At 38.3% G+C, this 15,611-nt stretch overlaps 2 protein-coding genes and 1 long non-coding RNA gene across 7 annotated transcripts in view; 2 read left to right on the forward strand and 1 right to left on the reverse strand.

The window, feature by feature from the left end:
• The window catches only part of FAM92A1 (family with sequence similarity 92, member A1), a 42,889-nt gene extending 39,291 nt beyond the window's left edge, over positions 1-3,598 (forward strand). The window contains exons 7-8 of the mRNA XM_011978680.1: positions 457-576; positions 2,558-3,598. Of these exons, the coding sequence (XP_011834070.1) occupies positions 457-576; positions 2,558-2,650 (213 nt within the window). The 3' untranslated portion in view covers positions 2,651-3,598. The remainder of the gene's footprint in view (positions 1-456; positions 577-2,557) is intronic.
• LOC105538711 lies at positions 1,387-2,327 on the forward strand. Its single transcript, XR_001005952.1, has 2 exons — positions 1,387-1,455; positions 1,757-2,327. It is a non-coding gene; the product is annotated as an uncharacterized LOC105538711 (long non-coding RNA).
• A 1,293-nt stretch (positions 3,599-4,891) lies between the features above and the next one.
• On the reverse strand, positions 4,892-15,280 carry RBM12B (RNA binding motif protein 12B). 5 transcript variants are annotated; one of them, XM_011978633.1, is made up of 4 exons: positions 15,143-15,276; positions 11,744-11,828; positions 11,606-11,654; positions 4,892-10,741 (listed from the first exon to the last, which is right to left on the reverse strand). In XM_011978633.1, exon 4 carries the CDS (start codon positions 10,711-10,713, stop codon positions 7,708-7,710), a length of 3,006 nt encoding a protein of 1,001 aa, XP_011834023.1. In that variant the 5' UTR covers positions 10,714-10,741; positions 11,606-11,654; positions 11,744-11,828; positions 15,143-15,276; the 3' UTR covers positions 4,892-7,707. The 5 variants fall into 5 exon arrangements, with proteins under 5 accessions (XP_011834023.1, XP_011834022.1, XP_011834021.1 ...); XM_011978632.1 differs by lacking the exon at positions 11,744-11,828 and adding an exon at positions 14,891-14,958 and having other exon boundaries at positions 15,143-15,218; XM_011978631.1 differs by lacking the exon at positions 11,744-11,828 and having other exon boundaries at positions 15,143-15,280.
• Positions 15,281-15,611: the final 331 nt, after the last annotated feature.

Raw genomic sequence — 15,611 nt, forward strand, 5'->3', positions numbered from 1 at the left:
TGGCATTCCAGACCCTAGTAAGGTTGGAATCCATACATTATAGTGGTTCCAATTTAGTCTTATGTAATTTTCATAGCAGTACTGCAGAGTTAAATTGGTAGGAGTTGACCATATGCAGAACAGAAAGATTCAAAGGTATGAGTCGCAGCCTCCCTACTAGCCTGCATGCTCTTGGAAGGTCTCAACTTTTGCAGTTCTCCTGGCAAAAGCATTTAAATGCTTGTTTCATGACTAATTACTGTTTAATATCTATCATCATCTTGCATAGTTCAAATAGAATTTTTAGCTTTTATCTTTCTAGCTTATTTTTGTTTTTTCTTTTACATTTACAATAATTGGAATTTTGTCCATTTGGGGGCAGTTGTTTTAAAAAAAAAAAAACATAAAGTAAGGAACTTAATTTGACTGTCTTTTGTTTAGCATCTACTTTATAATGCTATTTTATCATTATAATAGGTTTTCCGAAATTCTCTGTATGCACCAGATTATTCATCTCGTTTAGATATTGTACGAGCAAACTCAAAGTCACCTCTTCAGAGATCACTGTCAGCTAAGTGTGTATCTGGAACAGGACAGGTGAGCAAGAAACCATACTCTTAAAGGAATTTGAGCTGCTGCCTTTGGAATTGTTGAGTTCTAAAAATGTTTCCCCTCAGTCATACCACCTCAGGTAATTTACCTTCCCCTGGACCTATTTCCTCTTCTATAATGACAGAAGATTGCACTAAGTTGCAGCTCTGTTATTTCTTAAGTATCTTTTATACTGTAATTACATATTACTCTCTAAAACGTAACACTTCAAAGCAGAAGTGGAAAAGACAGAAGAATGCTCATATAGATGTGTTATCTTCTATAATATGAAGAGCATAGATTCTGAAGTCAAACTTAGGTTTAAATCTCACTATCAAGACTTAGTGGATCTGATTAAATTATAAAGTTAAATACCAAATTATACCAAAAAATGGCTTTTACTGAACACAGAAATCATTTTTGTCTACATCCAGAAAGCCTGAGTTTCCCAGTATCTAGAGCAGGGGCTGACAAACTTTTTCTGTAAGATGTGGAGACTAAGTATCTTAGGCTTTGTGGGCCATATGGTTTCTACCCCAACAACTATAAATAACAACTATAAGTAACACATAAAGCAGTATGACTGTGTTCTAATAAAATTCTATTTACAAAAGCAGGAGGCTGGCTGGGCCACAACTTGCCAAACCCTCATCTAGAGAGCTATGCCCTTTTCATATCTAGCCTTCAGAATATGCAACTCAACAAACTATTTTCAAAATACAACTTTTAGGTAAATTTCATACCTTCTATTTTCATTTGATTCTCCTCTAAGCATTTATTTTGTTTTATATGTATCTCTCCCCCAACCCAATTATATTTTTATTATTCCAGCATTAAGTGCTTTGAACATAAATTCTATAAATTTACTTTTATAGTCCATATAAAGTTTTGCCGGGCACAGTGGCTCACGCCTGCAATCCCAGCACTTTGGGAGGCCGAGGTGGCTGGATCACGAGGTCAGGAGATCGAGACAATCCTGGCTAACACGGTGAAACCCTATCTCTATTAAAAATGCAAAAAAAAAAATTAGCTGGGCATGATGACAGGCACCTGTAGTCCCAGCTACTCGGGAGGCTGAGGCGGGAGAAGGGCGTGAACCTGGGAGGCGGAGGTTGCAGTGAGATCAGGCCACTGCACTCCAGCCTAAGCAACAGAGCGAGACTCCGTCTCAAAAAAAAAAAGAAAGGTTTTGACTACAACTAATAATGTTACCTTAGCTAACACTTGTATAGCACTTTAGAATGCATTATCCCAGGTTTCTCAACCTCAACACTGCTGACTTTGGGACAAATAATTGGGCCCACCAGGAAGGAAGAAGGGGATGGAATACTGTCCTGTATATTGTGACAATATTAGGCAGATATTAGCATCCCAGCCTCTACCCACAACATGCCAGCAGCACACATAAACACACAGCCCCAATAGTGACAAACAACAGTGTCTCTAGACAGTCCCAAATGTCCTCTGGGTTAGATATAATCACTCTCAGAGAAGTTTTAAGCAACATGCCCTATGTGGCAGCAGTCAGGCAACTTAAAACTGGTGAGTTCAGATTCTCAACTCATTCCATTTAAATCACACTACTTTTACATCAGTATTTCTGTCCCACTGCCTAGCTGAAATATCCTTCTATTTTTGCCATCCATTTTATGATTCTCAAATGCTGTTTTTGTGACCCAAAATTTATTTTTACCATTCATAATATACTAAGTCTATACTTTTAAAGTAGTGTTTCTGAAGTATTGATGGCTATCCAACTAAAATCAAATGGCTAATTACACATTTTTATTCAAAAATATCATGAATGAAAAAACTGACCTCTGACCTTAAAATTCATAGGGAATTGTCACTACTAAAAATTATGACATGGACTTTTTTGTGAAATATTTGTTGTGTGCCCTTTTCTTTAATAGCATAAAAAGATACCAAGCATGTAAAAATTTTTTGTTAGTATTTTTATTTTAAAAAGTGTGTTGACTTTTAACAGGTATCCACTTGTCGACTAAGAAAGGATCAACAAGCAGATGATGATGAGGATGAAGAGTTAGATGTTACAGAAGAAGAAAATTTTCTTAAGTAAACTACACATTTCCATTTTCATCATAAATGACATGGAATCCACAATGACTAAACTGTAGAACTTTATACTCACTTTGATATGTTATGCCTCAAAGTGAAGTCCAACTGGAAACAGAAAAATAATTAAAGGAAACTTATGCTGACCAAAAATGAAGGCTTTAAAAAATATTACATACCAGTCATTTCAACATCCTAACTAGTGTTAGGTGATTTTTGTGTAAGTACCTTTTTTTTTCAAAGATGGTGTATTTCAAAGTATTTCATATTAATGTACTATATCTACTTGAAGTTCCAATAGTACATTATGACAGAAACCAAAAGATCTAACAATTCTGCTTAGCTTTTTGGTTAAGACTCCATGCTTTCATTACCAGAAAAGGGTCCTATGTAGTCATTCTGATTACATGTAATTCTATTCCATGAAGCCTTAAGAAAAAATATTTTTTTTTTACTTTCCCTTAAAACTTTATCATTTGATAAGTAAATTTACTTTTCAAGAGTATAATCAAATAAAGATAATGTGACACTAAGATATCAATGTGTTATGAATACACATAAGGCATAAATTTCAGCTGTAAAAAAAGCCACATTCAATCTGACTCTGGTTTTAAAACAAAACTGTCATACTTATACATGATACTGCAACTTTTGGAAGGCCAATTTAGTGGAATGTTGCCTCATCACAGAACACCATAAATCATTAAAAATTCTATAAAAATTTTACCAAGCTACCATGCAGTTAATAAAAGGGTATACAATCACTTTTATTTCTGAAAATATAAAACAATTGGAGCCTTTCAGTGTCTCTGATGCTTCTCTTTTGGTAAGGAATTATACTTTTATTTCATGGATCCCAGGCAGGCATATAAAAGGGAATTTATAAAATCATTTGGGATAATTAGAAAATGCAATTATTCATAACAGAAAAATAAAGAGTTCTAGAAAGCTTTTGACTTTGTCATTCATGGCTCTTGACAAAGCACTCTTTCCTGAGAATAGTCCTAAGTGACAAAGTTATTTCAGTACTTTTTTTAAAACCCTAAATAAATTGATATTAAGAAACTCAAGATTATCATTGGATATTTACTGCTTCCTCACTTAGTATTTAAATTTGGTTGTAGTTCGGGGGAAAACAGTTATTATATTTATTTTGCTGTTTACTAAATAGCAACTTCTCTTGAGCATGATTTGCCTTATTTGTAAAGTTAAAACTGCATAAACCAATAATTCTAGAATAAAACATACATTCTGCCTACCTCAGAGAAATATTCTAAGAACAAAAGGAATACTATCCATGAAAATACCTTCATTAATGTAAAATTTTCATTATTTAGACCAGACCTAGGTTGGCAAACTTCTTAAAGGGCCAGATAGTAAACATTTTTACTCTTGGCGGGTTGAGGCAAATTCAAGACTATTATACGGGTACTTATGTAACCATTTAAGACTTAAGTACACTTAAAAATGTAAAAAACCATTCCTAGCTTCCCACTGCAACAACAACAAAAAACAGGCAACCAATCCAACCAACCCAGCCTGTAAGTCTCCATCTCTTACCTCCAAAATAGGAATACAAATTGAGTATCCTTTATCTGAAGTGCTTGGGACCAGAAGTATTTAAGACTTTGGATTTCTTCAGATTTTGGAGTATTTGCATTATACCAGTTCAACATTCCTAACCCAAAAATCTGAAATCTTAAATGCCGCAATGAGCATTTTCTTTGAGCATCATGTTGGCACTCAAAAAGCTTGCAATTTTTGGAGCATTTGAAATTTCAAATTTCCAGATCAGGAATACTCGACCTGTAGTACATTTACTAGGATTATCAGAATTAAATGATAGTTAATTCATACATAATTATACATCATATAGTATCTAATACACCTCAATAAACAACAGCTATTATTTACTGCAAAAACAGAGGCAGCAAGGTCACTACTTAACAGGTGACATATGGATCAAGAACCACTGCTCTTAACAGTGATGTCAGTAAATTAATAGAAATGCATTCCTAATATGATTTTTACCTATCTCTTGGTTGTTGGATTGACTTTCTAGACATGATCTACATTTTTTTAGATACTTTCTAGACAAAAATGTTTAAGACAAATGCCACTGGATATCAGACTAGAGAATACACCACCAGTGTACCTGGTATACCTTGAGGATAGGAGAGGAAAAACTGGCTATGAGATGACAATTACTGAAGCTGAGTGATGTGTACATGAAAATTTACTGTTATTTTTTTATATTTGAAATTGATGAGGTGCTGGGAAGCTGGCTCTCTGAGGGGACAACGGAAGGGGAATTCCTTGATTTGCTGCATTTATCAATTTCCATGGTGTAAAATACTCCTGTCATGGCCAATTTGTTATTGACATATCACTAAAGGCAGAGTTGGAGAGAGATGTGCAAAGATGGCTCCCAACTAGAAGACACCACTTCTGTAATAAACGTTTTATAATGAAGTTTAAAAATATTAAGCCCGGATATATTATGGAGTAAAATGAAATATTCACATAATTTAAAAATCAAAATACAAGGCTGGGCAGAGTGGCTCACACCTGTAATCCCAACACATTCTGGGAGACCAAGGAGGGAGGATTACTTGAGGCCAGGAGGCCAGAAATTTGAGAACAGCCTGGGCAACACAGTGAGACCGTCTCTACAAATAAAAAAAAAGTTAGCCAGACAAGATGGCACACACCTGTAGTCCCAGCTCTCAGGAGGCTGAGGCAGGAAGACAGCTTGAGCCCAGGAGTTGGAAGCTGCAGTGAACCATTATCAGACCACTGCACTCCAGCCTGGCCAACAGAACAAGACTCTGGCTCTTAAAATAATAAAACTATAAAGCTTATGTTTACTATAGCTGGCCTCTTAACTACCACCACCATCGCACCTCAGCCTAGTTTGAAAAGCAGTTCCACAGTAAGTAATTCCTCACGTTAAGCTTCATCTTAGCTTTATTCCTTTGTATTTGAGAAGTACTTTTTAACTTTCCATATATTCAAGATGGGTGACCAGATGAACCATCTATACAATCTCTGCTCAATTAAAAATATTTCTTTCTACTTTCTTTATTGTGCTTGGTTTGGATATTCCAAACAATTTAATGTTATCTTAGCTACTTACAAGCTTAAAGAATCACACTGCGGTGCTTTTTTGTATCAAATTTACCTGTTTATTCATTCCATAGTGAGCAGGATATTCACTATTTAAAACAAATTTAAGCAGATTTGTTAGATTTAAATCACTGAAAAGTAACACAAAAATACATATAGGTAGTAACTAAGTACTGACAAAGTATTCTACCTATGCAATATCCTATTAAATGTCTAAATTACCCTATGCAAATTCAATTGTATTCTTATTTACTCAATGGGGAAAATCTGGATTACAGAATTGAGGAAAATTATGTTTCATGAAAATTATAAAAGGCCAACCAGAGTCAATCATGTTGAATAAAATGAGCAATTGTGAAATATAAGCCAGTAATATACAATGTGCGTATCCCAAGAGAAACCCTGGATAGAAAGAAACTTTTAAAGTCACTCGGGTTTTATTAATAATGTCAATGTTTGAGCTCAATGTTTGAGCATGCTGGTTTTACCTTTTTATGCTAGTTTTAAACCAACAACTGAAGTGAGAAAATATATCACTTATCCTTGAAAGTATCTTTAGCATGGTCTTCCTAATTAAAAATACCACTTAAAAAAGTGAGGCAGTAAAAGCATGAACTGGAGTCAGTGGTCTGTCTGGGTTAAAACTGGCCCCATGATTTATTACCTGTGACTTCAAGCAAGTTGCTTAACCTCCCACTTCATTATCTCATTTGTGAAATAGAGGTAAATAATTAACCCTGTACTCATAGGGAATACTGAGATTATGCATGTAAAGTGCTTACAGTGCCTAGCACATAGTAAGTGCCTAATAAATGTTAGCCATAAATAATATTATGGGTACAGAAAATCAAATTCCCTATTTGCAAAATGTATGCACTAAATGCTGAATATCAAAGAAGTAAAAATTCAACCACACAAGTCTTAACAGTTATGGAGTCTTTGCATGGACACAAAGTTTTGAAGCTAAAAAATGAGAACCTAATATTACATGCAAGTTATGTGACTCATCAGTAAATTCTTCCTAGGAAAACTATACCATTTGTCAGATTCTTCCCAGCATAAGCCTGAGTCCTCTTGCACCTTTAATTAGATTCTTATTTTACTGTCTTTTGCGTATGTTGTATTAATCGTATTTGGTTGATAAGATGTTGAAGAAACCATGGAATTATACACAGCACTATACATTATTACTATAGAATGTCTGGTCCCTCCCATCATAAATATGGTTTAATGAAGTTACTGAAAAACTTCACAGTATCAAGCTGCAATTCTTTTTTCTTTTTATACAAATACAAGTTAATTAGTTGTTCTATTAAGTTGCAATTTTATTGTTATAAAACTTTGTAAAGTTATGAACATGGAAACCCTAAGAATCACCTAAGCTTTTTACATAAGTAAATTTCAAGTTGACAGTCTGTCCATTTTGAACTATTTATAATTAACAGGACACTTAACACAGTAATATCTCAGACAAGGAAGAGGGCATTAATTCTGCAGGCAAGTAGCAATGAAAATGCCAAACCTGAACAGTCACTATTTCCTTATACAGTTTGAGTAAACGATGTAGACTACAGAATGGGGGAAAAAAAGTGAATATAAAATGTATCTTCCCCAAATACAACTCTACTTCAATAAGTCTTGAAGCTTACCCATGACATCAACAAAAATGAATGAACTTAGGGAATTAGTTCTTTCTCCCCTCCCCATCAAAGGAAAAAACAGCATATGTAATTTTAAATTAGAAAAAAAATGGCAATTTGCAAGCAAAAGAAAACCAGATTCACATTCTACTATTTACATTTGTTCTATTCACAGGTCAAAAATAAAATACTTCATTAGATAATTTAAAAAAAAAAACACACACTTTTTAAAACAAATGTATTTTACTCCATCAATACTGCAAGGAAGATAACTGAATTTAGAAATGCTCTCTCTCTACAGCAAAGTTAACTTAACTTTTCGGGGCCCAACTGGCCTATCGTTTAGATCTTTAATAGCAGCCATAGCTTCGTTATAGTTTATCATAGCAACAATGGCTTCCCCTGTAGGTAAGCCTTGCTCATTATACTGTATTGAAACTGAATCAGGTATGATTCTGTAACCATGGAAAAAGTCTAAAATTTCATTAACATTAGCTTTAAATGGAAGATTCATTATCTTAATAGGAGTTACTCTACCTGAACCACAGTTTATCTTTGGATCAGGCATAAATCTCCCCTCAGGAAAACTTCCCATATTATGCTTTCCAAAATCAAACTTGCCACCTTCTGGACGACCAAAATTCACAAAAGGGCGGTGACTTCTAAAATCATCAGGCGGGCTCCTAAAATCCTCACCAGGAGGTCTAAAATTGTCAGGAAGTCTAGGGTCCTCCTCCGGAGCTTCCCTAAGGTCTTCCTCTGGGAGCTGCCTGAAGTCCTCATCAGAAGGGCATCTAAAATCTTCCTCCTGGGGGCTCCTGAAGTCCTCATCAGGAGGATGCCTAAAGTCTTCATCAGGAGGACCCCTGAAGTCTTCATCTGGTGGGTGCCTGAAATCTTCCTCTCGGGAGCGCCTGAAATGCTCCTGAGGCAGCCGCCTGAAATGCTCCTGGGGCGGTCTCCGGAAGTGCTCTGGGGGTGGGCGCCTGAAATGGTCTGGGGGTGGGCGCCTGAAATGCTCTGGGGGTGGCCGCCGGAAGTGCTCTGGGGGAGGCCGCCTAAAATGCTCTGGAGGTGGTCTCCGGAAATGCTCTGCGGGTGGCCGACGGAAATGCTCCTGAGGTGGCCTCCGGAAATGCTCCTGGGGTGACTGCCTGAAGTCCTCCTCAGGGGAATGCCTGAAATCCTCCTCTGGGGGCCGCCTGAAGTCATCCTCGGGTGGTCGCCTCCATTCTCCCTGAAGAGGCCGCCTAAAGTCCTCCTCTGGGGGCCGTCTCCAGTCCTCCTCAGGTGGCTGCCTGAAATCTTCCTCTGGGAGCCACCTGAAGTCCTCCTCAGGGGGTTGCCTGAAGTCCTCCTCGGGAAGCTGCCTGAAGTCCTCCGTGGGAGACCGCCTGAAATCCTCCTCCGGCAGCCGCCTCCAATCCTCCTCAAGGGGCCGCCTCCAGTCCTCCTCCCTAGGGTGCCTGAAGTCATCCTCCGGAGGGCGCCTGAAATCTTCCTCCCAAGGACGCCTGAAGTCCTCCTCAGAAGGCCGCCTGAAGTCTTCCTCCCGAGGTCGCCTGAAGTCCTCTGGGGAGTGCCTGAAGTCCTCTGGGGGGAACCTAAAGTCCTCTGAGGAGTGTCGGAAGTCTTCTGGAGGGTGCCTGTCAGGCTGCCGGAAATCCCTCTGGGGATGCTTGAAGTTATCCAGTTGCCTCAAGTCCTCTAGCTGATGTCTAAAGTTTTCAAAGCCACCAACTGAGTATATTGGTGGGTCTTTTGAGTCAAATAAATGAGAATGGTCACCTCGCTCACGTGACTCTGAGCGAGCTTGCATTTTTTCACTGGACATCAAGGAAAAATTTACACCAAACTCCTGCATTTGTGCCTCAGATATAAGTCTTAATAATACCTCTGTCCCTAAGAATCTTCGTCGGTTTAAACGTTCAGCTTTCATGGCCTGTTCTTCTGATTTAAATTTCACTAATGCTTCTCCCAGACCAACACCTTTGTCATCATAAAGCAAGTAAATGTCATCCTCAGCAAGAAGAAAGTCTGCAAAGAACTTCTGCACTTCAACTTTTGTAACATCAAATGGAAAATTTCTTATATAGATGCACAGCTTCTGGCCAGAGTTACCTTCTTGAGAGTATTTTTGTGAAACATGTCCAGGCCTATCTCTCTCTAGTGACCCTGATCTCTTCTTTTCATAACGTGCAATGAACTTCAACATTTGTTTTCTAGAAATTGGATCAATATGAACTGGACGATACTGTAAAACAGTTTTATGTAAACTCAGAGCAGTATTATAGTCTTTCAGAGTCTTGAACATCACAAAGGCATATCTTGTTCTGTTTTCATCTTTATATAAAAACCTAATCTGTTCATCAGTCAGATCAGTACCTCTAAAGAAATTTCTTAAATCTCTTTCATCAATACTGAGGGACAGATTTTTTAGGTGAACATAAAATCCAAGAGGGGAACGAGAACGTGTTCTTCTGGGAGATTTTGAATGAGACCGTTTTCGAAAATGTCTATCATTAATTCCTCTTGGTGGAGAATGTTCTTCAGATCTCCTAAGAACGTCACCCTCCTTAACTGCATTACCACCAAACTCAATCCACTGTTGTTCTGATCCTTGCATTACTTCTATAAATCTTGAACCCATAAAACTTCTATGACATTTAAGACCTCCTGAAGCATCAACACATGAAGCAAATTTTACTATGGCATCACCATTATTTCGGCCATCATGATGTTTTAAGAAAATTACTCCATCCACGCACAAACCAGAGAAAAAGACACGTACATCATCTTCATTTACTAGGTAAGGCAAACCTCGTAGAAACAAGAAAGGATTCTCGGCCTTCAATGGCCTTGTCTTTCTTGGCCTTAAATTACCATGTCCTGTACCATTACTATGAAACCCAGCATCTTGATTAATTGAAGAGCCATATCCAGAATTACTTGCTTCTTCCTTAACAGACTCAATAAAATTAGACAGGCTGCCAACCCCTGAAGTCCCAGATCCTGGACGCCCTCTTCCTACACGATCAGTTCTTTTCATTTCTATAGTCTTCTGCATTTCTGCCTTGCTACTAAGAAAGAGCTCTACAGATGAATCCTTGATAAACCCTCCTGAACGACTTATGGCACGTCTTGCATCTTCATCTGTTGCAAAAATAATAAAAGCCTCCCCAATTTCCCCTCCAATTATATGCACTCCTCCATCAGGAATAGTCAATCCCGTGAAGAAGTGACGAATATCCACAGGCCCCGCAATAAAAGGAAGCCCCAGTAAACGGATGACTACAGCCATGCTGAGTTCAAACCACAGCAATAATGACCTGCAGACAAAAAGGTACACATAATAGCAAGTCTTATTTTTGAAGTACCTTAGCCCAAACTAAGCTTAATAATTACCTGGTTCCTGCTTCCTTCAACATTTATAAATGAAAACAAGATACAAGTTCACAAAAATACTGATATCTAATTATTAAAGAAAACTTTCTCCCATCTAAAAATACAAATAAACCAACTACCTTGAAGAAACATTTCGTATCACCTATTCTATACAATAGGAACATCAAAAATATCAAATCTTCCTTTGTAAGTCTGCCAAATGCTGCTTCACAAGAAGACCAAACTACTTTCAGACTCATTTAGAATCTTATCTTCTACTGAAACATGACAGCTTTGTAGATTATTTTATCAACTGCAATGAATTTTACATATTTAGAAAAGTCATCTATGGTTAGTATGTAATTTCTGCTCATGATAATAAATTGCCTACCACTGGCCAGACACAGAGAACAGCAGCCAGGGCCAGCATGATGGCTCACGCCTATAATTCCAGGCTTTGGAAGGCCAAGGCAAGAGGATCGCTTGAGGCCAGGAGTTCAAGACCAGCCTCGGCAACAGAGCGAGAGCCTGTCTCTAAAAAGAAAAAATTAGCCAGGCAGGGTGGCATGCACCTGTAGTCCCAGCTACTCAGGAAGCTGAGGCAGGAAGACTGCCTGAGCCCAATTTGAAATTTTCAGGATACAATGGGTTGCAACTGTGCCACTGCACTCCAGCCTGGGTGACAGAGTGAGGCCCTGTCTTTAAAAAAAAAAAAGGGAACAGAAGCCATGGGTACCTAGATGTACTATTCTACTTCACATGTTTTTTGTCAAGCCTCTGTAAAAAGCCTTAAACTCTGGATATCTTACCTTTTTTACAATTTCTTGGAGACCTGTTAATTCTGTAAAAGCAACTTAACTGTGGAAAGAAAATGAAATATAATTAATCCTCGAACCCTGTAATTTATCTTAAACAACGCCAGATTAGGATATCCATTTCAGAATTACCTATCAAAAGTGAAGCAGTATAAGGAACCACAATTACAGGTGTTACAAAATGGTATTTTGTTCCAAGGGGAAATTAATCATCCTTCTGCAAAAAGGAGATACAATATTCAAATAGACATAAAAATTATTTAAAAATTTAAAACTTGCGGAAAATTGAACAACTGCTCCTTGATTGGAAGTAGCATGAAAAAAAGGAGTGACGGAAATGTTATATATTTTGAATGCAGTAGTAGTTACATAGGTGTATAAATTTATCAAGGTTTACTGAATTCTATCTTTACGGTCTATACATTTTGCTGTACACAAGTTTTACATCTACTTCAAAAAACTGTTCTACAAGTAAAATCTCAATACCAAAAGTTAAAAAAAAAAAAAGACCTTCAATCATTTTGCCACATGAAAATTCAAACACCTAATACATATTTATATCCAACTCTCGTGCTGTTCTCCTTCCTTTCAAAACATAAGACCAAATCAAATTAAGGCAACCATTCAAAATTATACAATAAATGAATAAAACAGCAAAGCCTGAAATTCAAAAATCAATTTTTAAAACAATAAATCCAAACCTATGGGCTACTGTTTGGATACAATTTAAAGGTCTACATAAACAGCTCACACGTCTGAGCACAGAACCAAATTTCATAATACCAGTATAATTAAGGCAAATACTACAATATCCCTAAAGTTAAAAATCTCAATAGCACTCCTTATACTGCAAAAATAGTTAACTGGTAAAATTCTTCTCAGCCAAACAGAAAATGCTATTTATCTTATTAGTAATGCCAATAGCAGATTTCCATTTCAAACAACTATTCTTCACTCTACTAAGGAAACCCAAATGATGATGTAGAAAGTAAAAGTAAAAATTAACCTGGAATACTGGGATTACCAGTTTACTGAAAATCTCAATGTATTTTTTTTTAAAGAAGTCTGTGTTTAATACTTTCAGGGATACCCAAACTATTTCACGAAGACTTGCCAAAATAATAATTATAATTTACACTCACTTTTTTTGGTGGAGGAGACAGGGTCTCTCTCGCTCTGCTACCCAGGCTGGAGTGCAGTGGTGCAATCTTGGCTCACTACAGCCTAGACTTACCCAGGCTCAGGCAATCCTCCCACCTCAGCCTCCCAAGTAGCTGGGACTACAGGTGTGCACCACCACACCCGGCTAATTTTTGTATTTTTTGTAGAGCCAGGGTTTCACCATGTTGCCCAGGCTGGTAGGGAACTAATGGGCTCAAGCAACTAGCTTGCCTCAGCCTCCCACAGTGCTAGGATTTACAGGTATGATCCACTGCGCCTGGCGTAATTTACATGTTTTTAATGTACAAATAAATGTTGCATTAATCAAGAATCCAGTACTTACACTTAAGTACCACTGTTCCCCAAAGTGGGGGTCTGAAGATACATTCACTGAGGTCTGTTTGTTTTCCTTTAAAAAGGGTCCATAGATTAACTAGAAGCTAAACTAGCAAAGACATCAAATTACTTCACACATTCTACATCTGAAAAATATTAATGAGGTTTGCTATTCAAGTATTTGCACAGTAACAACCCAGAAAAAGCCTATTTTCTTCAACAAACCAATATCCATACAAACACTTCAACAAAAACTATAAATGGCTTCTGGAATGCTTATCCATATTAAAGTCCCAAGACTCCCTCCTATGCAAATTGGCTTAGCTATTCTTTTACTGTTAAGATATTTTAGAAAGCACCGTAAGATATACATATTCTTGTCTCTCCTAAGCTTTTCAAAAAAATTTAAAGGGATTTACCCTGGGAACATAAATTCATCTACAAGAGAAATTAGAGACATTTCAAGGAATAATTATATCTCAAATTCAAAAAAATCTCTAGTAAGATCTTTTAACTAAGTAGTTTCATGAGCACAAATCTCATGAATTCCAATTCAAGCAGACTATTTAAAAAGCTTACTCTCATTTGCCACAGTTAAACACAACTAATGCTTAAACTTCTCTGCCCCTGAGACAGTAGGGTAATGTACCATTTATGCCTCCACAGTATCACACCTTGGAGACCAACTATAAAAGACCAGCTCTCAAAATGGGCACTTCTGTGGTTCCAACATGCTATTTCCTTAAGCAAATTCTCCAGAAATTCAGCTCTTAACACACTAAATTACACAAAAGCAAAACACGAAAATTACCCTAGTCTGCAATTAAAATTTTGCATTTTTCTAGTTATGAATGCAAAAAGTATTTTCGTGCCTTTGTGTTCATTTGAAGACAATAATCTGTTAAAATTTCTATGAAAAGAAGAAAGTGGGTCCCTAAAAGGTCACTTAAGTCAGTGAAATTAAAAGCGCATTTTAAATAACTTCTATTTTTATACGATTCATTCCACTTAATCATCATTATAGCTAAACAATATGTAATGTGTATCTTCTAATCAAGATTTAACGGGATACAGAGAGGGAAAGGGGAGGGAGGCAGAATTTGAATAAGTAATCTCATTAGATCCATTTGATTTTTAACTAGCGAAGAAAAAGTCATTTTCCAGATATGGTGAGAGAGAGAATTTTTTTTAACTCTTTGCGACTAATTCATAAAGCCCAAAGTCATGATGTAGCATATTCGCACTCTAAACGTGAGTTTCCCCTGGAGAAAATAATCTACACCAACCCACAATTATTCTTTATGATGATCCACCTTTTATAATGTAGATGTTTAAAATAAAAACCAAAGGAATGACCAATGAGAGCCATAGTCCCTAAGAAGAACTGTAAATGAAGACGAATCCACACGGCACAGGATTTCTCCCAACATCCTCAAACGGGAATCATCCGAAGGCATCGATTCTACAGCCCAAAGCCTTTGTCCATAACTCCCAGGGGTCAGAGCTTCCTTCTTTCGCGCCAGGCCAAAGTTGCTACGTGGGATCCGATGTTGTTGCCAGACTTTCAGCCAAAATCAGCCTTCAAATTAACCTGGACCGCCCAACCTCTGTGCCTTTCCGTTACGCCGTCTCAAGGGCAAACATTCCACCCTACCTCGCCAGAGGGTGAACTGCCCCCAAATCTAACTGAAAACACTTGCCCTTCTCAAGCCTAACGAGCCGGGCCTGCAGCGCTTTTCTGCCACTACTAACTACGATGACATAGCAAAGAAAAAGAAATACCTATGAAATCCTTCGAGATCTTCACTCTCAAGATCCCTGGGAAGCGCACATACACCACCACATGGAAGCTGACGGGAAAGGGAGAGTCGGTGTTTTAGCAAGAAAAGAGGGTGCCCTAACGGCAGGAGCTACGCTAGATACTGGCGCGGCCGCCAGTCCCGCCTTTCCCGGTTCTTCCGGCTTGGTCGCCCAGCCCTCCCCACCCCCGGCGCCCCGAGGGGAACTGCTTCGCACTTGGCAATAAACACACACCACTGCTGCCGAGTCGGACACACAAGGCCGGAGGCTGAGGGCACTCCTCGTCGCAGCAGCCTCCCCAGAACACGTAGAGCCCTCAGTGAGCCTAGAAGAAGATGGCGCCCACTGCCCCTCCGGTCCGGACAAACGGACGTAAGGTTTCTCTGCCCATGCGCTCTCCAGGCGTATCCCACCACCACGCTTGCGCACGCGCGCTGCCGCTCACCCGCTTCCCCTTGCTAGAGGAGGGGAGGCGGAGCCCCGAGTTGGCTGAGCTTCTGCGCATGCCCAGATTGTGCCCAGTCTAGGGACCTCGATTTGCAACAGGAGAAATTCGCAGACACAGTTAAGGCTCAGATGGTAGATGTACTGAGAATCTTCGGTAGACAACTGTGGAAGTACAGCGGACAAACTTTCAAGATTTCCAGAAGTTAAGGAAAGAGATGCAAAAGCAGAGAAAAGGCGACTTGTCTTTTCAGTGTTG

The sequence above is a fragment of the Mandrillus leucophaeus genome, unplaced genomic scaffold, assembly GCF_000951045.1.
Source record: "Mandrillus leucophaeus isolate KB7577 unplaced genomic scaffold, Mleu.le_1.0 Scaffold198, whole genome shotgun sequence".
NCBI lineage: Eukaryota > Metazoa > Chordata > Mammalia > Primates > Cercopithecidae > Mandrillus > Mandrillus leucophaeus.

Excerpts from the sequence above, each read along its gene's own strand:
- RBM12B (XM_011978631.1), bottom strand. The coding sequence starts at position 10,713 with ATGGCTGTAGTCATCCGTTTACTGGGGCTTCCTTTTATTGCGGGGCCT.